The sequence below is a fragment of the Heptranchias perlo genome, chromosome 4 (assembly GCF_035084215.1).
Source record: "Heptranchias perlo isolate sHepPer1 chromosome 4, sHepPer1.hap1, whole genome shotgun sequence".
NCBI classification, from domain to species: Eukaryota; Metazoa; Chordata; class Chondrichthyes; order Hexanchiformes; family Hexanchidae; genus Heptranchias; species Heptranchias perlo.
Window position 1 is genome coordinate 5,850,063 of NC_090328.1, and position 22,804 is coordinate 5,872,866.

Consider the following 22,804-nt stretch of genomic DNA (forward strand, 5'->3'; position numbering starts at 1 on the left):
GACATAATTCTTTGACAAATGGCCACTGCTGATAGAATGGTTCCCACTAACGTACTCTGACATCAGAAGGCAATGGATAACAAACTGCCTGCCAATATCCCAAGGACACTTGTGCGCATAAACAGATGGGACAGATTTCTAGTTCAAAACGTTTTGTGCTGATTTTTCTTCCTCCTCCTCCTCTCCTGAAGGCCTGAACTACTTGCTGGGGCCTGGGTTTCACAGGAGGGTCCCCCCCACCCGCCAAAGGGTATCTTGGGCCCCAAACAGCCATTCTCAAATGGTTAGACCCATGCCGAGTGTTGACCAACACACACGGCCAAAAAAATAAATAAAAACACATACCGATCAGTCATTCGTCTCAGTGCTATTTGTGGGATCTTGCTGTGCCTACGTTACAAGCAGATACACTTCGAGAAAAAGTAACTTGTTGGCTGTCGAGCGCTTTGGGACGCCCTGAGGATGTGAAAGGTGCAATATAAAGGCGCCAGTTCTTTCTTACTTGACCATGGTGGAATACCAGGTGGACTTGATACTTCGAGGGGTTGCCAACCCTCCAGGATTGCCCTGGAGGCTCCAGGGATTAAAGACTAATCTCCCGGCCACTTGCTGTGAGCAAAACCCAGGAGAAAAATCACAGTGATGTTAATATTGGACATGGGAAGAAAGAAATGTTTGACTGAAAGTCGAGGATCATCCAATCAGATATTGAAGAATCTGTTTGCTTTCCGATTGGCCGTGGGAAGGGGCACCGCGAGGATGGACATGTTGGGCGACCAATGGCAGGAGCGTGGGGGCGGGGCGATTGGAGGCAGGTGGTCATGTGATGAAACCTCCAGGAATACATCCCGCCAGAGTTGGTAACCTCAGATACTTCCCTTACTCTGATTCCTTACCAGGTGCACCTTCAGCAAGGGGTGTTTGATGGCAATCAGGAGTCGGAGGAGTTCAGGAGCTTTTTGGTTTCAAGAATGTTTTGGTTTTGTTGCTAATTTTCTCCCCCCTCCTCCTCATGGTGTGGCACGGTCTCCACAGCAAACTGGTACCTTTACCCGGGTCCCGAAAAAGTGTGAGCAAAGGTCATGTGTCTAGGCCTCCATCCACAATCCTCCCCCCTACTCCCACACGCACACACTCTTTACAGCAGATCCTACTAGGAGCAGGAATGCTGTCCGTAGCCCCCACCCCAAGGCAATGAGGCCAATGCTAGCCAGTCTGGATGCGATCATCTAATGTAACGTAGGTCTGGGCGGTTCTCTGGTCTGGGCGGTAATAACGTGCCAGGTGGTGCATCAACTCACTGAGCCATTTAGGAGGAGCGAGGTTCAAGAAATAATAAAAACATTTAGAAAGGAGTACACAACGAAACAAAACACCGAACATGGCTGTCGATTAAAGCCTTCTCCCTCAGTAATGCAGATTGACCGAGCTGACCCAGCACGTGCATTAAACCCAAGGTGGAGAAACACATGGCCAACATCCTGGAACTCCCAACCTCACACCACTGTGGGAGAACCTTCACCACACAGACTGCAGCGGTTCAAGGCGGCGGCTCACCACCAACCTTCTCAAGGGCAACTAGGGATGGGCAATAAATGCTGGTTTTACAGCGGCACCCATATCCCGAGAATGAATTATTTTTTAAAAAAAAGTCTGCAGTCCTTTGGGGTAGGAGTGGAAGGCATCTATAAATTTCTGTAGTTGTAGAATTGCCCTCGAGTGTATATATTATTTTATATATTATACACAAAGTTTCACACTGTACTTGCAGAAATCCCCATGTATATACACTATACATAGATTCACACTAGTTGTACAATTGCCCTCATGTATGTGTACATTATGTATATATTATACACACACAGATTCACACTGTTCTCTAGAAACAGTGCAGTGTTTACTGTCGCCCGTTTGCATCGAACGTCTTTCACCCTCACTAAAGGTGTAGCGTTGACCATTTTCTCGAGCGAGGGCCAGCCACTGTCTGACCTGGTCAGGGAGACACTGCAGCAAGCACGGCCAGTTAACCTCCTCCCTCCTTCCCCACGCTTGTCCTCCTGGTCCAGATCTTCGAAACGCAAGCGAGCGTGCGGCCGAAACCACAGGCGGTGGAGAGGAGCACTCGGTGGCAGAGGGCAAGTCAGGCGGAGGCAGATTAAACAAGTCAGCCTCATGTCCTTTATGATCACAAATCAGTGCCAATCACCAACAAGGATTGGATGAAAAAATACCACCAAACATTACATTTCACCGTTTTACAGTTCGACACGGTGAGTACAAGTGGTTTACTCACTAAATAAACACTCACATTTAACACTTTAAGCTCCAAGAGCCGAGCACAGAGGAGAAACAGCCACATGGTAAACTGATACATGACAGCCATTGCGGGAAGGGTCTAAGCTAACTCGCCAAGCATAACACAAGGGACCAAGAGTCGTCGTCATTCTAAGTCAACTTGTGAAAAGCAGCTAAATAAATTAAATCGTTACAGAATAAGAGCCTCCTTCTAGAGGTACAGACATAAAAATGTTCCTTGGGCTTCGTTCTGTCACCAACAAATCTCAGTGTCGCTATCAGGGATGGCAAAGACTGAAGATTTATCAGAACTTGGCCCCAGGACTAATATAACTAAAACACACAGGGTCATCACACGCACACCTAACAAAAAAAATCTAGCGATCAGCCTCGAACGTTCCAATTGACCCCCCCAGTATCCACAGCCTTCTGGGGGAGAGCATTCCAGATTTCCAAAAAGCTTCGAGAGAAAAAGTGCTTCCTGACTTCGCTCCTGAGCAGCCTCAATCTAATTTTAAGAGCGTGCCCCCTTCATTCTTGATTTCCCCCATGAGGGGAAATAGTTTCTCTGCATCTAACCTATCGAATCCCTTTAACATTTTAAAGACCTCATTCAGATCACCCCCTCAGCCTTCCAGCCTCAAGAGAACACAAGTTTATACAGTTTGAAGCGCACCAGAATGCGATAAACCAGCAGTGACCTTGCGAGCCTCTTCTGGAGACTGGCCTGTGTTTAGATTCTTGTTTATTAAAACAGCAGACTAACTGGGAAGAGGGTTATCAGGAAAAACAAAAAGCGTGGCCCCCAATCATGGGTACAACACTCCTAGTGCTTACAAGAGGGCCATCTCCTTGCTTGTGGGTTCATCTGTGGAGAGGCTGAGGCTATTTCTCCTTAGAGCAGAGGAGGTTGTGGGTGATTTAATAGAGGCATTGAAAATTATGAGGGGTTTTGATAGAGTAAATAAGGAGAAACTGTTCCCACTGGCAGGATGGTCAGTAACCAGAGGACACAGGTTTAAAATAATTGGCAAAAAAACCAGGGGGGAGATGAGGAGAAATGTTTGATATGATCTGGAACGCACTGCCTGAAAGGGCGGTGGAAGCAGACTCGATGCTAACTTTGAAAAGAGAACTGGATAAATACTTGAAGAGGAAATCAGTGCAGGGGAGAGTGGGACTAATTGGATAGCTCTTTCAAAGATGGGCCGAATGGCCTCCTTCTGTGCTGTAAGATTCTATGATTCCATTGGCAACAGCCTGCTCACCTCTGGCATCAGTTAGCACAGAGAAAGAACAGACTTCGGATTGGAACAGTAGTTCACTCCAGGACCAAACCCACGGACAGGGGATGCTGCACACGGCATAGAAACAGACAGGTTTAGATCGCTGTGCGTCAAAACACCAAATAAAAATATTACTTTACTTCAGATCCTTAATTCAACGACAGCCACCAGACAGCAATATACACATTCTCTCAAACGCACGCAAGCATCAGCTCAGGAGAGTGAATACCCAGGTGTGCCAGCTGCAACCTCAATGCCCAGGTGTGCCAGCTGCAACCTCAATGCCCAGGTGTGCCAGCTGCAACCTCAATGCCCAGGTGTGCCAGCTGCAACCTCAATGCCCAGGTGTGCCAGCTGCAACCTCAATGCCCAGGTGTGCCAGCTGCAACCTCAATGCCCAGGTGTGCCAGCTGCAACCTCAATGCCCAGGTGTGCCAGCTGCAACCTCAATGCCCAGGTGTGCCAGCTGCAACCTCAATGCCCAGGTGTGCCAGCTGCAACCTCAATGCCCAGGTGTGCCAGCTGCAACCTCAATGCCCAGGTGTGCCAGCTGCAACCTCAATGCCACCCGCATCATTTCCAAAGACACAGCCACACAACCCGACTCCATCCACACCGTTGGACCAGCGCAGAACTCACTTCCATCATGTTGCCCAACACTCGAAAGCAGTTAACCTCAGTGAGTCAGAAGAAAGGGTGCTGCAATGATTATCATTTTAGGACAATGGGAGCTCTCGTAAACTCTGCTCCTATCGACCAGGGAAAGAACTGTCTTGGGGTACAATTTAATCTCCAAACTGATTTTCAAGTGAGCCCCGTTAAAGCTCTTCCTCTGGTATTCCTTTTTTTAAAAACAGCAACAACGCTTAGTCCAAAGTAAGATAGGTGGAACCATAAAGACAGTTTACAGCACAGGGGGTGGCGGTTGCGTCTCTGCCCATTCTTTGCTAGAACGTTAAGCAATTGCTTCCACACTTCGCATGGTATTACAAGTCAGTACGGCTGCCACTGAATCCTGGGTGTGGGCGTTGCTGGCAAGGCCGTTATTTTATTGCCCTGGAAAGGTGGCGGTGGGCTGCCTTCTTGAACCGCTGTCAGTGGTTTGATATGACTGAGTGGCTTGCTAGGCCACTTCAGAGGGCAGTTAAGAGTCAACCACATATAGACCAGACCGGGTAAGGACGACAGGTTTCCTTCCCTAAAGGACATTAATGAACCAGTAGGGTTTTTAACGACAATCCGACAGCTTCATGGTCACTTTTGTCGCTGCCAGTATTTTATTTTATTTCCAGATTTATTAAACTGAATTCAAATGATGAGATATGAACTCACTTTCTCTGGATTATTAGTCCAGTAATATAACCATTACACTACCATACCCAAGATGAATGCGTGGGGGTTTTTACAGCAATCTGGCAGATTTCCTGGTCATTTTTGTTCACCCTAGAGCCAGCCCAGACGCCTGTGGCATGAAGGAATCCCATGCTGATTGGTTATGCCTGATATTCCGGATTATCGCGATGGTATGATTATTGATTGTGCGTTTTACACGTCCTGGTGAGAATCCGTATCCAATACAGAAGACTCCCTATCCATACAGCATAACACAAAGCAAACTGACAGTGTTAGTGGCACGGCCACATTAAATCCCAAACACTGCCTCTACACACCTAAAGTTTAACAACTTGGCTAGGCCAAACGATATACTCTGTGCGCACACGCAGTACGGTACGCTCTGTGCGCACACGCAGTACGGTACGCTGTGCGCACACGCAGTACGGTACGCTGTGCGCACACGCAGTACGGTACGCTGTGCGCACACGCAGTACGGTACGCTGTGCGCACACGCAGTACGGTACGCTGTGCGCACACGCAGTACGGTACGCTGTGCGCACACGCAGTACGGTACGCTCTGTGCGCACACGCAGTACGTTGTCTACATGTCAATATATAAAATTATATGTGCACATTACACAAACTCACACAATGTATGTCCCGGTTATCTGGAGTTGTGGAAACTCAATATGGCTCGATTGAATTTAGCACAAAATAAAAATTAAATCTCATTTGTAAACTACAGTGCATTATTCTAAAAGGCCTAAGTAAACCGTAATTTAAACCTACGACAAATTAAAATTAAATTATCTGCGCCGTGAAAAATGGTTCTCCTTACTAGAGCTGATTCAAACTTAGCCCAGCAATGGGTTCAGAGTTCAGCCTGTGATGCTGGGTCAGTGTTGGCCGAGAGGCCTCTTGCTGAAAGAGTGTCAGTTCTAAATACCCCTTTGCTTTAGAGATTTGTCCCCGGCAGCTGGTGAGTGCGCCCTCCCTGAAAGGGCATCGATTAAAACAGATGGAAGTTTAATGGCCGAGTTTGAATTTAGTGCAGGAACTTTGTTTAAAAAAATATAAATATTCTCAGGATGTGGGCGTCGCTGGCAAGGCTGGCATTTATTGCCCATCCCTAATTGCCTTGAGGTGGTGGTGATGGGCTGCCTTCTTTAAACTGCTGCACTCCGTGTGGTATTGTTTGATACAACGGAGTGTCTTTGCTAGGCCACTTCTGAGGGCAGTTAAGAGTCAACTAAGTTGGTGTGGGACTGGTGTCACATATAGGCCCAGACCGGGTAAGGACAGCCGGTTTCCTTCCCTAAAGGGCAGTGGGCTTTTTACGATACTTTGTGGCCACTTTTACTGATACCAACTTTTTATTTCCCGCCAATTTTTTTCTAATTCTCAAACCGCTATTACGTAAGAACGTAAGAAATAGGAGCAGGAGTAGGCCATACGGCCCCTCGAGCCTGCTCCGCCATTCAATCGGATCATGGCTGATCTTCTACCTCAACTCCACTTTCCCGCCCCATCCCCTTATCCCCCTAGAGTCCAAAAAATCTATCGATCTCTGTTTTGAATATACTCGATGACTGAGCATCCACAGCCCTCTGGGGTAGAGAATTCCAAAGATTCACCACCCTCAGTGAAGAAATTCCTCCTCATCTCGGTCCTATTGTGGGATTTGAACTCATGAACTCTGGATTATTAGTCCAGTAACATAAGCACTACACCACCGTATCTGCGCTGCTGCAGGTTCAGGGGATGAGGGAAGCTTGGCAAATTTGCAAAATGACAACAATAAAAAAGATTTCCACTGTGTGTAAAAAAAAAATGGATTTGCCAAAAATTGCAGTGTGATCACCGGGGAGTGAATGGCAAGACCTCAGGCTGGTATTTCGTGGTTTTTTTTTGCTATTCCCCCCCCCCCCCCCCATTCGGCAGCACGATGTGGCATCATCGAGTGCTCGCATGGGAGAGAAGAGACTGAAAGTGAAGTGTACAAGACAAGACTGTCAGGGGCTCGCACTGTACACGTGACAAGAGTCGGGAACCTGGACTCCATTCTGGATTCAAAGTTCAACATTGAGGGAAGACAGGTGCTCGCTGGGTCTAATGAATCATTTCCTGAATGTGTGAGTGATGGAAATGTCAACACCGCGCCTGTTCCTCATTTTTAAAAAAATATGTTGAGGAAGGAAGTCATGATGAACCTTTATAAAACACTGGTTCGGCCACAACTGGAGTATTGTGTCCAGTTCTGGGCACCGCATTTTAGGAAGGATGTGAAGGCCTTGGAGAGGGTGCAGAAAAGATTTACTAGAATAGTTCCAGGGATGAGGGACTTCAGTTATGTGAATAGACTGGAGAAGCTGGGGTTGTTCTCCTTAGAGCAGAGAAAGTTGAGAGGAGATTTGATAAAAGTGTTCAAAATCATGAAGGGTTTAGATAATGTAAATAAAGAGAAACTGTTCCCATTGGTGGAAGGGTCGAGAACCAGAGGACACAGATTTAAGGTGATTGGCAAAAGAACGAAAGGCGACATGAGAAAAAATATTTTTACGCAGCAAGTGGTTATGATCTGGAACGTGCTGCCTGAAAGGGTGGTGGAGGCAGATTCAATCGTGGCTTTCAAAAAGGAATTGGATAAATATTGAAGGGAAAAAAATCTGCAGGGCTACGGGGAAAGAGCGGAGGGATGGGACTAACTGGATTGCTCTCACAAAGAATCAGCATGAGCTCGATGGGCCAAGTGGCCCACTTCCGTGCTGTAAACTTTCTTTTTTTCAAATTCGTTCATGGGATGTGGGCGTCGCTGGCGAGGCCGGCATTTATTGCCCATCCCTAATTGCCCTTGAGAAGGTGGTGGTGAGCCGCCTTCTTGAACCGCTGCAGTCCGTGTGGTGACGGTTCTCCCACAGTGCTGTTAGGTAGGGAGTTCCAGGATTTTGACCCAGTGACGATGAAGGAACGGCGATATATTTCCAAGTCAGGATGGTGTGTGACTTGGAGGGGAACGTGCAGGTGGTGTTGTTCCCATGTACCTGCTGCTCTTGTCCTTCTAGGTGGTAGAGGTCGCGGGTTTGGGAGGTGCTGTCGAAGAAGCCTTGGCGAGTTGCTGCAGTGCATCCCGTGGATGGTACACACTGCAGCCACAGTGCGCCGGTGGTGAAGGGAGTGAATGTTTAGGGTGGTGGATAGGGTGCCAATCAAGCGGGCTGCTTTATCTTGGATGGTGTCGTGCTTCTCGAGTGTTGTTGGAGCTGCACTCATCCAGGCAAGTGGAGAGTATTCCATCACACTCCTGACTTGTGCCTTGTAGATGGTGGAAAGGCTTTGGGCAGTCAGGTGGTGAGTCGCTCGCCGCAGAATACCCAGCCTCTGACCTGCTCTTGTAGCCACAGTATTTATATGGCTGGTCCAGTTAAGTTTCTATGATTCCATTAACTGCGGACCCCCTTCTACAGTTTGTTAAGTGGAATTTTCATGGTCCGTTGACCAGCTGAACTGTCGCTGAATCAAACACGGCCGATACCCGTTGCAGTTCGAGGATTCTGTGGGCACGCTCCCACGGAAAGTTGCTTTTTAAATACAGACGCTGCCTGACAGGGGATTAGCTTGCCCAGGCAGGCGAGAGGTGATTTAAATGCAGGACGGGCAGATTTTGGACAATGACCAAATTGACGAGCAGTATGTGGCCACTCGAACAGACATTCGGTAGCGATTGACTCTTCTGAACTCTCTGGGTCAGGGAACGAGGCTTTTAAAAAAGCAGGGACACGGTAGTCAGTCGGGCAGCAAGGGGAGAACAATCTGCCCTGGCCAGGGAGAGTTTGTGCTTTTACGTTAAGTGAGCTGGTCTCCAAAGGTTCTTCATTTTTTTTTTGTAACCGTACGTAAGCTGAACTTACACGGATTGTACCGGATATCTCCCATCACACTCAGTGTTCTGCATGTTTTGCCTTGTGGAATAAAGCAACTTACAAATTGAACTGACCGAGCGTTAGCTCGGCCTGGCTCGAAGAGAGACCGAAGGATAGGGGGAAGACACGGAAATCTCAGCCCCGAGCACGAAGGAGATTCGTTATTGCACGACCGGGGCCTAGTGCAAACAGGGCAGTGGGAGTCACCTTCTATCAGGCGGCTAAGGGAAGCAAACGAGCCCACTGGGCTGATACCTGTGACGGACCCGAATCTGTAACAACACAGTCAGAAATATATTGCCAGCACGGTAAATCTAGAGGTCCGTCACGGTTTTTGATGCGCACTGCGTCTGGGTGGCAGGAGCTGTCGTGATGGATTCATGCAGGCCATGAAGCCGGGAGTAGCAGTGACCCAGTGAAAGGTGAGAGGGGCTCTGGGGGATGCGAAGCATTGCAGCGAGGCAGGGGGCCGTTCTGTGCTAAGAGTTAACAGGATCACTGTTATTTCCTTCCGGCTCAGAACTATTAGGAACATAGGAACAGGAGTAGGCCATTCAGCCCCTCCAGCTATTTTTCGCCAGGGCACCGGAGAGAACTCTCCTAACCTTCGAAATAGTGGCCGTCGCATCTTTTACGTCCAACTGAGGGGGCTGACGGGGCCATCGGTTTAACGTCTCATCCGAAAGACGGCTACTCCGACAGCGCAGCACTCCCTCAGTACTGCACTGGGAGTGTCGGCCTAGATTATATGCTTAAGTCTCTGGAGAGGGACTTGAATTTCTGACTCGGAGGCGAGAGTGCTGCCCACTGAGCCACGGTTAACACCTAATTAATAGTATATATTAATGATTTGGACTTGAATGTGGAGGGCTTGATCAAGAAGTTTGCAGATGATACAAAAATTGGCCGTGAGGTTGATAGTGAGGAGGAAAGCTGTAGACTGCAGGAAGATATCAATGGACTGGTCAGGTGGGCAGGAAAGTGGCAAATGGAATTCAGTCCGGAAAAGTGTGAGGTAATGCATTTGGGGAGGTCAAACAAGGCAAGGGAGTACACAATAAATGGGAGGATACTGAGAGGTGTAGAGGAACAGAGGGACCTTGGAGTACATGCCCACAGATCCCTGAAGGTAGCAGGACAGGTAGATAAGGTGGTTAAGAAGGCATATGAGATAATTTCCTTTATTAGCCGAGGCATAGAATATAAGAGCAGGGAGGTTATGCTAGAACTGTATAAAACATTGGTTAGGCCACAGCTTGAGTACTGTGTACAGTTCTGGTCACCACATTACAGGAAGGATGTGATTGCACTAGAGAGGGTACAGAGGAGATTTACGAGGATGTTGCCAGGGCTGGAGAATTTTAGCTGAGAAAAGATTGGATAGGCTGGGGTTGTTTTCTTTGGAACAAAGGAGGCTGAGGGGAGATTTAATTGAGGTGTATAAAATTATGACGGGCCTAGATAGAGTGGATAGGGAGGAACTATTTCCCTTTGCAGAGAGGTCAGTGACCAAGGGGCATAAATTTAAAGTAATTGGTAGAAGGATTAGAAGGGAACTGAGGAGAAATGTTTTCACGCAGAGGGTGGTGAGGGTCTGGAACTCACTGCCTGAAAGGGTGGTAGAGGCAGAAACCCTCAACTCATTTAAAAAATACTTGGATGTGCACCTGAAGTGCCGTAACCTACAGGGCTACGGACCAAGTACTGGAAAATGGGATTAAGCTGAATAGCTCTATCGTCTGGCACGGACACGATGGGCCGAATGGCCTCAAACTGTGTCGTAACCTGTGATTCTAATTACTAAAATATATTTATAACTCAGTGGGAGCGGTGGAATATTAATCTCAAACCCGCTGCAGTGTAGACTGAAAGGAGCTGGCAGGTTTCCCACACTCCAGAACCACCCCCCAGCTCCAGTCAGCAGAAGGGGGCAGATATGGAAAAAGGAGTCAGGCAATAGAATGGGGGAGTGGCGATAGTCGCCCCAGGCTGTGCGTGGGCATCTTATCTTACCAGGTTGAAGAGCAGCAATGACGGAGATCATGGGGGTGTGAGCCGTCTACCCTCTTGACTGGGTCAAGGGGACTTGGGGAGAACTAATTTACAGAATGCACTTAGAACGTGGCCTGGCTTGGCAATTGTTTTGAAACCACAAGCGATGGGCATCCGCCGACAGAAACAGGGCAGTGCCCGCCTGTCACTATAAAACTCGTTGGGGTTTGTGCGTCTTAATCAAGTTTCCAGAAAACCATTAAAATACCAAAATTATTCACCCAACAAGCTGGGGAAATAAACTTCTCAATTGTGCCCGCCCACCCTCCCTCCTCCCCCACCCCCCCCAACAAAGATTTCCACCCGACCACCGCCTTCACTTCCGCTCGCACCCCAACCTTCCTGAATTTGATCGAGTGGCAGATTTCTGCAACTCCTCACCCAGATGAAAATAACGTCCAAAGCAGACGAACCTCAGCTGGTCGCCAAAGGTGAACAGTCACAAAGTGGTCGCCTGTACTCAACGAGATCCGGGTCAACCCGAGAGATATCTTAGCTCAACGGCAAATTGGTCGGCTAAGGTCATTTCAGCTCGCCCCCTCTCCCACAACGCCCCCATTTATCATTCGTCTCGTTCCGTGCTTGCCCCAGACAATTAACAAACACAAACCGCGGTCTGACGAGATCTTCGAAACAACCCGTCTGTCGCTGGTCCTGTAAGTTTGGCTCGGCTTGTTTTTTTTTGAAATTGGAATTTGTGTCACGAGGATATTCCGACATGTTTGGGGAGCAGGGTTGGTTGGTGGGGGGGGGGCGGGAAGAAGAGAATCTCACACCGTCCACAGACAGCACCGGGTGAAGTAAATAACCACGGGGAATCCACCCTCACAGCGACGTCTCATGTAGGACCTCCATCATCTGATCGTCTTTCTGCACCTCCTCCTTCTTGGACAGTTCAGCTCCAAATTCCTGTTTCTCGTCTTCCCCCGGTGCGACGTCCTTGTTCAACACCCCGTTGGGCTCTTTGTTTGGCACAAGACAACGCTGCACGCTGGGCTCGCTGTTCTGTGTTGGCCAGAGAGAGACCCACAGGGGGGGAAACACAAATGAGGCAAAATCAGTTTCATAACAAAGTCGCATTTAGATCGCACTTTAGCAGCGATATAGGACTGCCTCAAGATTCTTCCTTTGACTGGCGCCAAGCGATCTTGATAAACCCACCTGAGCTGGCAGGCTGGGCCCTCAGTTAAACATCTCACTCAAAGGACGGCACCTCCGACAATGCAGCACTCCCTCAGTACTGCCTAGATTATGTCTATCAGGGAGGCTGGAACTCATAACTCTGCCCTGACTGATAGCGAGCTCCAGCCAATAGCCTTTCTGACCCACAGCGAGATCTGGACCAACGTCCTGCTGCGACCCACCGCGAGATCTGGACCAACGTCCTGCTCTGACCCACCGCGAGATCTGGACCAACGTCCTGCTGCGACCCACCGCGAGATCTGGACCAACGTCCTGCTCCGACCCACCGCGAGATCTGGACCAACGTCCTGCTCCGACCCACCGCGAGATCTGGACCAACGTCCTGCTCCGACCCACCGCGAGATCTGGACCAACGCCCTGCTCCGACCCACGCTCTCTGGACCAACGCCCTGCTCCGACCCACGCTCTCTGGACCAACGTCCTGCTCCGACCCACGCTCTCTGGACCAACGTCCTGCTCCGACAAACGCTCTCTGGACCAACGTCCTGCTCCGACCCACGCTCTCTGGACCAACGTCCTGCTCCGACCCACGCTCTCCGGACCAACGTCCTGCTCCGACCCACGCTCTCCGGACCAACGTCCTGCTCCGACCCACGCTCTCCGGACCAACGTCCTGCTCCGACCCACGCTCTCCGGACCAACGTCCTGCTCCGACCCACGCTCTCCGGACCAACGTCCTGCTCCGACCCACGCTCTCCGGACCAACGTCCTGCTCCGACCCACGCTCTCCGGACCAACGTCCTGCTCCGACCCACGCTCTCTGGACCAACGTCCTGCTCCGACCCACGCTCTCTGGACCAACGCCCTGCTCTGACCCACGCTCTCTGGACCAACGTCCTGCTCCGACCCACGCTCTCTGGACCAACGTCCTGCTCCGACCCACGCTCTCTGGACCAACGCCCTGCTCCGACCCACCGCGAGATCTGGACCAACGCCCTGCTCCGACCCACGCTCTCTGGACCAACGTCCTGCTCCGACCCACGCTCTCTGGACCAACGTCCTGCTCCGACCCACTCCGACCCACGCTCTCTGGACCAACGTCCTGCTCCGACCCACGCTCTCTGGACCAACGTCCTGCTCCGACCCACGCTCTCTGGACCAACGTCCTGCTCCGACCCACTGCGAGATCTGGACCAACGCCCTGCTCCGACCCACGCTCTCTGGACCAACGTCCTGCTCCGACAAACGCTCTCTGGACCAACGTCCTGCTCCGACCCACGCTCTCTGGACCAACGCCCTGCTCTGACCCACGCTCTCTGGACCAACGTCCTGCTCCGACCCACGCTCTCTGGACCAACGTCCTGCTCCGACCCACGCTCTCTGGACCAACGCCCTGCTCCGACCCACGCTCTCCGGACCAACGTCCTGCTCCGACCCACGCTCTCCGGACCAACGTCCTGCTCCGACCCACGCTCTCCGGACCAACGTCCTGCTCCGACCCACGCTCTCCGGACCAACGTCCTGCTCCGACCCACGCTCTCCGGACCAACGTCCTGCTCCGACCCACGCTCTCCGGACCAACGTCCTGCTCCGACCCACGCTCTCTGGACCAACGTCCTGCTCCGACCCACGCTCTCTGGACCAACGCCCTGCTCTGACCCACGCTCTCTGGACCAACGTCCTGCTCCGACCCACGCTCTCTGGACCAACGTCCTGCTCCGACCCACGCTCTCTGGACCAACGCCCTGCTCCGACCCACCGCGAGATCTGGACCAACGCCCTGCTCCGACCCACGCTCTCTGGACCAACGTCCTGCTCCGACCCACGCTCTCTGGACCAACGTCCTGCTCCGACCCACTCCGACCCACGCTCTCTGGACCAACGTCCTGCTCCGACCCACGCTCTCTGGACCAACGTCCTGCTCCGACCCACGCTCTCTGGACCAACGTCCTGCTCCGACCCACTGCGAGATCTGGACCAACGCCCTGCTCCGACCCACGCTCTCTGGACCAACGTCCTGCTCCGACAAACGCTCTCTGGACCAACGTCCTGCTCCGACCCACGCTCTCTGGACCAACGCCCTGCTCTGACCCACGCTCTCTGGACCAACGTCCTGCTCCGACCCACGCTCTCTGGACCAACGTCCTGCTCCGACCCACGCTCTCTGGACCAACGCCCTGCTCCGACCCACCGCGAGATCTGGACCAACGCCCTGCTCCGACCCACGCTCTCTGGACCAACGTCCTGCTCCGACCCACGCTCTCTGGACCAACGTCCTGCTCCGACCCACTCCGACCCACGCTCTCTGGACCAACGCCCTGCTCCGACCCACGCTCTCTGGACCAACGTCCTGCTCCGACCCACGCTCTCTGGAACAACGCCCTGCTCCGACCCACGCTCTCTGGAACAACGCCCTGCTCCGACCCACGCTCTCTGGACCAACGTCCTGCTCCGACCCACCGCGAGATCTGGACCAACGTCCTGCTCCGACCCACGCTCTCTGGACCAACGCCCTGCTCCGACCCACGCTCTCTGGACCAACGCCCTGCTCCGACCCACCCTCTCTGGACCAACGCCCTGCTCCGACCAACACTCTCTGGACCTACGCCCTGCTCCGACCCACCGCGAGATCTGGACCTACGCCCTGCTCCGACCCACACTCTCTGGACCTACGCCCTGCTCCGACCCACACTCTCTGGACCAACGTCCTGCTCCGACCCACACTCTCTGGACCAACGCCCTGCTCCTACCCAGTGAGCTCTGTACCAACGTCCTACTCTGACTGACGATCTCCGGACCGAAGTCCTGCTCTGACCCACAGCGAGCTCTGGACCAAAGTCCTGTTCTGACCGCCAGTGACCTCGGGTCTATCCCGACCCTCAACCTGGGCGATGTGACTCTGAGCGAAAGGTGCAATAGAAACTACATTACACCGAATTAAATGGGTTTCCACCAAACGGGAAACACAAGGAAAAGGCTTCAAAATCTTCACATACCGCCTTTTGATAGCGGACTCCACAGCTCAGCTTCTGCTTGCAACTTTCAGGCAGGAAGAAGAGCAGATAACGTAGAACTGGAACAATAGTGGACGGGTTCACATCTTCCCCTTTCATTGGCCCTACAGTGTGTACAAAAGACAGTTTCAGATAGGAAAGTCTCCATATAAAAAGCACGCATTCAGACGCATGCGCACAAACACATGCACAAGCACGCACACAGGAACACACATCTGCACACACAAACACACACAGGTGGTGCATTAATAACAATATCAAGGCTGTCACCATGCACTGACAATGACACATTACATGATCTGTGAGAATGAGATGGTGACAGTGTCACGTGATTAGTACCGAGATGCCAAGACAGGGGATATGAACAGGAGGAGGCCATTCAGCCCCTCGAGCCTTTTCTGCCATGGCGGATCTGTATCTTAACTCCATCTACCTGCCTTGGTTCCGTGACCCTTAATACCCTTACCTAACAAAAATCTATCAATTTCAGTTTTGAAATTTTCAATTGACCCCCAGCCTCGACAGCTTTTTGGGGGAGAGAGTTCCAGATTTCCACTCCCCTTTGTGTGAAGAAATGCTTCCTGACATCACCCCTGAACGGCCTAGCTCTAATTTTAAGGTTATGCCCCCTTGTTCTGGACTCCTCCCACCAGACGAAATAGTTTCTCTCCCTTTGATGATCGATTAATTTGGTTGATTGATCAAAAGACACCATGACCGGCAGAAAGATGCCGAGGTCATGTTGAATGGTGTGACAAGAGAAAAGGCACCTGAGAGACTAATAGCTATGATAAATGCTCGACCCTGGTGGGACATGGAATGGGACAGTGTTCAATAAGCACATCAATGCAACTTCCCCAAAGTAGAGGGCAGTATAAAAGACCAATCACACCAACTTCAGTGAACTGAGAGTCACAAGAATCAGCCACAGTGCATCCGATTAGACTGAAAAAGGCACAGCAAATGTTGGCAGACAAGCACGAGAGACAAGTGACTCAAGCAGAAGATTTTTAAAAAATATTCATTCTCGGGACGTGGGCATCGCTGGCAAGTCCTACATTTATTTCCCCTCCCCAGTTGCCCCTTGAGAAGGTGGTGCTGGGTCGGCCTTCTTGAACCACTGCAGTCTGTGTGGTGAGCAGTTTAATACAACTGAGTGTCCTGCTAGGTCATTTCAGAGAATACGTTAGTGTGGGACTGGAGTCATATATAGGACAGACCGGGTAAGGACGCAGGTTTCCTTCCCTAAAGGGACATTAGTGAACCAGTTGTGTTGTTACAACAATCGCCATGGCCACTTTTACTGACGTCAGCTATTTATTTATACTGAATTGAACCTCGGAGACTACCGGCATGGGATTTGAACTCAAGTTCCCTGGATTACTAGTCCTGCAACATAACCACTAGACTACCGTAGTCGAGATGGGAAATTGAATCAGCAGCCTGGTACCAGTGGCGGAGCGGGACACTGAGACACCATTTCACACCGAGCCATTTGGTACTTTACCTGTTAAGAAACTGACCAGCAGTCCCACGATCACCACGGTGGCTGCGTTGTGTCCGCTGTACCACATGTACGAGAGTGAGTAGAACTTCTTCAGTCCTGTGGGGCTGCAGAACAGCAGGAAAATTAAATTAACCCAGCGAATGGGATGAGCTACACATGCAGGAGAAAAATTCATTAGTGCAGGAGGAAGGGAGAAAGAACTTGCATTTATATAGCGTCTTTCACAGCCTCAGGATGCCCCAAAGCGCTTTACAGCCAATGAAGTACTTTTGAAGTGTAGTCACTGTTGTAATGTAGGAAAGGCGCAGCCAATTTGCGCACAGAAAGATCCCACAAACAGCAATGTGACAACGACCGGATAATCTGTTTCTCAGTCATGTTGGTTGAGGGATAAATATTGTCCAGAGCTCCCCTGCTCTTTGAATAGTGGCCGTTGGATCTTTTACGTCCAACTGAGGGGGCAGACGGGGCCTCGGTTTAAGGTCTCTGAAAAACAATGGTCCTGATGGTATACCACCTCGGGTCCACAGGTAGGGCTGCCACATTATAACTACAGTCCCATTCACTCTTCTTTAATCTGGAGTTATGTTTTGGGTGGGGGTGGGGGGGGGGGGGTGGGGGGAGGGCGGAGGTTGGGGTGATGAAGGAACGGCACCTCTGACGGTGCTACACTCCCTCAGTGTTACATCGGGAGTGTGAGCCTGAATTTTGTGCTCAAGTCTCTGGAGTGGGTCTTGAGCCCACGACCTCCTGACTCGGGATGTGACAGCCGCTGGCAAAGCCAGCGTTTTATTGCCCATCCCTAGTTGCCTTGAGGTGGTGGTGGTGGTGGTGGTGGGCCGCCTTCTTGAACCGCTGCAGTCCGTGTGCTGAGCGGTTTAATACAACTGAATGGCCTGCTAGGCCACTTCAGAGGGCAGTTAACTACAAAAATAATTACCTGTCTATTAAGTAACTTCTGCACATTTTTGTAGAATGCTAACAATTTTTTTTTAAAAGACAGAATACCTTTGCATCAGAGGCGAGAATGCTGCCACTGAGCCACGGCTGACACTTAGGTAATAATTTTTTTTACACACAGCGAGTTATGATGACCTGGAATGCACTGCCTGAAAGGGGGGAGGAAGCAGATTCAATAACAACTTTCAAAAGGGAATTGGATAAATGCTTGAAAATGAGAAAATTGCAGGGCTATGGGGAAAGAGCAGGGGGAAGTGGGACTAATTGGACAGCTCTTTCAAACAGCCGGCACAGTCACGATGGGCCAAATGGCCTCCATTCTGCACTGTATGATTCTATGACCTCCATCACCACAACCTCCGCCGCCGCCGCCCCCCCACCGCCCAAACATCACTCCAGATTAACCGAAGAGTGAATGGGACTGTAGGTATAATGTGGCAGCCCGACCTGTGGAGCCGAGATGGTATTCCATCAGGACCATTGTTCTCCACCTTCTTAGTATCTTCTAACTGGGAGGCTCATCCAGATTCTCATGGGATATTACCATAATGCTTCAATGGCCAATTTATTAGATTGTCAAAATGCTCACATCACCGTTGGAGGATTTCAGCAGTTGATCCCTGTGACACCATATGGATGCCTAGACCGGGGTAGAACCAACACACCAGAGTCCAGAGCACTGTACAACTTCTGGTAACGACTCCTGGTCAGCAAATGATTGGATTACCCATGCTGTCCCTATCCTACCACTGGTCTTATATCGGTTGTGACTTGGCCTTTACTGCCCCTCCCCAGTTGCCCTGAACTTTGATACGACTGAGTGACTTGCTAGGTCACTTCAGAGAGCAGTTAAGAGTCAACCGCGTTGGTGCGGGGACTGGAGTCAAATATAGGGTCAGACCGGGTAAGGAGGGCAGGTTTCCTTCCCTGAAGACTTCCAGAGGCTTGAGCACATAGTCCAGGCTGACACTTCAGTGCAGTACTGAGGGAGTGCTGCACTGTTGGAGGTGCCATCTTTCGGATGCGACATTAAACCGAGGCCCCGTCTGCCCTCTAAGGTGGATGTAAAAGATCCCATGATCATTATTCGAAGAACAGGGGAGTTCTCCCCAGTGTTTCCCCTGGCCAATATTTATCCCTCAACCAAAAGCACTAAAAAACAGATTATCTGGTCATTATCTCATTGCTGTTTGTGGGATCTTGCTGTGCACAAACTGGCAGCCATGTTTCCTACATTACAACAGTGGCTACACTTCAAAAAGTACTTCACTGGCTGTAAAGCACTTTGGGACGTCCCGAGGTCGTGAAAGGCGCTATATAAATGCAAGTCTTTCTTTCTTTAAAGGACATTGGTGAACTAGGTGGGTTTTTAGCTTCATTGTCACTTTTTCCGACACCAGCTTTTTATTGTCCGCTAATTTAAGTGGACGGAAAACTGGGCGAGCTGCTTTATGACCGTGCGTTTCTCCTCCTCACCCAATTGTCCGTTAAACTCTGGGCCCAGGTGATCAGACGGCAACAGGTGCGGGAACGGGGGGGGGGGGGGGTGGGGATCAGACTCAAAAATCCCTGCTCTCATTCTCTACCCACTGCAGGTTAATCTTTTGGCACAATTCAGGCAAGACTGGCCGCTGAAAATCGTGACCAAGTCATCTGGATGGTAGAGACTGACTCTCTCTCTCTCTCTCCCACCCCACCCTCTGCAAAATTCATTGCAGCGAAGGGTCCTGTACTTACTTACCTTGCAATGGTCGCTACTGTCGTCAGGTTGACGGTTGCCATGGTGGTGGTTGCCATGGCGGTGGTGAGACTTGGGACACTAGTGGCGTTTACGAACGGAAGAGCCGCTCGCTTGGAAATAAAACTGCCGACTCCGATCCAGAACGCCATTATCAAACCTGCCACCAATCCGGAGATTGCACCCTGTTGTATAGAAAACAAAAAGGAGCCAGCAAGAGGAGGAAGTCAGTCAGCAAACACTCTAAATATGAAAGAATTAAAGAAAGTAGTGACCCACTGAAAACTAACCAAGCAAAATCATCTTTTAAAAAAAATAATTCATTCGGCAAGGCCGGCGTTTATTGCCCATCCCTAGTTGCCCTGACTGAGTGGCTTCCTGGATCACTTCAGAAGCCAGTTAAGAGTCAACCACTTTGCTGTGGGACTGGAGTCACTTAGAGGCCAGACTGGGCAAGGACGGCAGGTTTCCTTCCCGAAAGGACATTCGTGAACCAGTTGGGTTTTTAACGACAATCCGACAGCTTCACGGTCACTTTTACTGACGCCAGCTTTTTATTTTCTGATTTAAATTCTCAAACTGGTGGGATTTGAACTCACGTTCCCTGGATTACTAGTTCAGTGACATAACGATTACACCTCCTATCCGAATTAGCCCGGTTTTAACAGCAGGGTATTTATATACACACCACCACCACCCCCCTCGACTGGATCCTTTTCTCAGTTAGTATTTTTAACAATACGAAGTTAGTTGATGGCTCAGAAAATCAAGATGTAGAATAAGTGTGGGTGAAGTTAAGGAGCACCAAGGGGCAGAAAACACTGGTGAGAGTTGTCTATAGGCCTCCAAACAGTAGTGGTTATGTAGGGGACGGCATCAAACAGGAAATTAGAGATGCATGTAACAAGGGTACTACAGTAATCATGGGTGACTTTAATCTACATATAGACTGGCCAAACCAAATTTGCAATAATACTGTGGAGGATGAATTCCTGGAGTGTGTACGAGATGGTTTTTTTTTTTTTTTTTTAAGACCAGTACGTTGAGGAGCCAACCAGGGAACAGGCTATCCTAGATTGGGTATTGTGCAATGAGAAGGGGTTAATTTATAATCTTGTTGTGCAGGGTCCTTTAGGGAAGAGCAACCATAACATGATAGAATTCTTCATTAAGATGGAAAGTGAAATAGTCCAATCCAAAACTAGGGTCCTAAATCTAAACAAAGGAAACTACGAAGGTACGAGGAGTGAGGTTGGCTACGATAGATTGGGGAGCTTCATTAAAAGGCATGACGGTGGATAGGCAATGGCTAACATTTAAGGAACGAATGCATGAATTGCAATAATTATACATTCCTTTCTGGCGCAAAAACACAAAAGGAAAAGCGGCCCAACCATGGCTAACAAAAGAAATTAAGGATAGTATTAGATCCAAAGAGGAGTCATATAAAGTTGCCAGAAAAAGTAGCAAGCCTGAAGATTGGGAGCAGTTTAGAATTCAGCAAAAAAGGACCAAGAGATTGATTAAGAGGGGAAAAATAGAGCATGAGAGTAAACTTGCAAGGAACATAAAAGTGGACTGTAAAATCTTTTACAAGTATGTAAAAAGAAAAAGATTAGTGAAGACAAGTGTAGGTCCCTTACAGTCAGAAATGGGAGAATTTATAATGGGGAACAAGGAAATGGCAAAGCAATTAAACAAATACTTTGGTTCTGTCTTCACGGAATAACTTCCCAGAAATGCTGGAGAACCAAGGGACCAGTGAGAAGGAGGAATTAAAGGAAATTAGTATTAGTAAAAAAAAGTGCTGGAGAAATTAATGGGACTGAAAGCTGATAAATCCCCAGGGCCTGATAATCTGCATCCCAGAGTACTAAAAGAGGTAGCCATGGAAATAGTGGATGCATTAGTTGTCATCTTCCAAAATTCTATAGATTATGGAACAGTTCCTGCAGATTGGAGGGTGGCAAATGTAACCCCACTATTTAAAAAAGGAGAGAACAGGGAACTACAGACCGGTTAGCCTAACATCAGTAGTAGGGAAAATGCTGGAGTCTATTATAAAGGATGTGATAACAGAACACTTAGAAAATATCAGCAGGATTAGACAAAGTCAACATGGATTTATGAAAGGGAAATCATGTTTGACAAACTTACTGGAGTTTTTTGAGGATGTAACTGGTAGAATAGATAAGGGAGAACCAGTGGATGTATTTGGATTTTCAGAAGGCCTTTGATAAAGTCCCAAATAAGAGGTTAGTGTGCAAAATTAAAGCACATAGGATTGGGGGTAATATACTGGCATGGATTGAAAATTGGTTAACAGACAGGAAACAGTAGGAATAAATGGATCTTTCTTGGTGTGGCAGACGGTGACTAGTGGGGTACCACAGGAATCTGTGCTTGGGCCCCAGCTATTCACAATATATATCAATGATTTGGATGAGGGAACCAAATGTAATATTTCCAAGTTTGCTGACACCACAAAACTAGGTGAGATCGTGAGTTGTGAGGAGGATGCAAAGAGCCTTCAAGGCAATTCAGACAAGTTGAGTGAGTGGGCAAATACATGGCAGATGCAGTATAATGTGGATAAATGTGAAGTTATCCACTTCGGAAGGAAAAACAGAACGGCAGAGTATTATTTAAATGGTGATAGATTAGGAAATGTTGATGTACAAAGGGACCTGGGTGTCCTTGTACACCAGTCACTGAAAGCAAACATGCAGATGCAGCAAGCAGTTAGGAAGGCAAATGGTATGTTGGCCTTCATTGCAAGAGGATTTGAGTACAGGAGCAAGGATGTCTTACTGCAGTTATTCAGGCCTTGGTGAGACCACACCTGGAGTATTGTGTGCAGTTTTGGTCTCCTTACCTAAGAAAGGATATACTTGCCACAGAGGGAGTGCAGCGAAGGTTCACCAGGCTGATTCCTGGGATGGCCGAACTGTCGTATGAGGAGAGATTGGGTCGACTCGGCCTGTATTCACTTGAGTTTCGAAGAATGAGAGGAGATCTCATTGAAACATATAAAATTCTAACAGGGCTAGACAGACTGGATGCAGGGAGGATGTTTCCCCTGGCTGGGGGGGGTCCAGAACGAGGGGTCACAGTCTCAGGATACGGGGTAGGACATTTAGGACTGAGATGAGAAATTTCTTCACTCAGAGGGTGGTGAACCTGTGGAATTCTCTACCACAGAAGGCTGTGGAGGCCAAGTCACTGAATATATTTAAGAAGGAGCTAGACAGATTTCTAGACACAAAAGGCATCAAGGGGTATGGGGAGAGAGCGGGAATATGGTATTGAGGTAGAGGATCAGCCATGATCATATTGAATGGCGGAGCAGGCTCGAAGGGCCGAATGGCCTACTCCTGCTCCTATTTTCTATGAACTTACCCCAACCTGAAAATGCGGCCAAGAACAGAAAAGGGGAACAGTATTTAAAACAAAAACTCACGGTAGAATTAGCCCAGGGGAAAAACATTCCCAGGCAGAAGATTCCGAGTAACGGGCCTCCAATCATCCCAAAAATACTCAGCGCGGCCTAAGAT

At 49.5% G+C, this 22,804-nt stretch overlaps 1 protein-coding gene across 1 annotated transcript in view; it reads right to left on the reverse strand.

Annotated features, from left to right (window-relative positions):
• Window positions 1-11,182: 11,182 nt before the first annotated feature.
• slc5a6a (solute carrier family 5 member 6a) overlaps window positions 11,183-22,804 on the reverse strand; it is a 58,313-nt gene continuing 46,691 nt past the window's right edge. The window contains exons 11-15 of the mRNA XM_067982406.1: window positions 22,711-22,797; window positions 19,254-19,435; window positions 16,553-16,656; window positions 15,028-15,149; window positions 11,183-11,893 (exon numbers count right to left, since the gene is read on the reverse strand). Of these exons, the coding sequence (XP_067838507.1) occupies window positions 11,714-11,893; window positions 15,028-15,149; window positions 16,553-16,656; window positions 19,254-19,435; window positions 22,711-22,797 (675 nt within the window). The 3' untranslated portion in view covers window positions 11,183-11,713. The remainder of the gene's footprint in view (window positions 11,894-15,027; window positions 15,150-16,552; window positions 16,657-19,253; window positions 19,436-22,710; window positions 22,798-22,804) is intronic.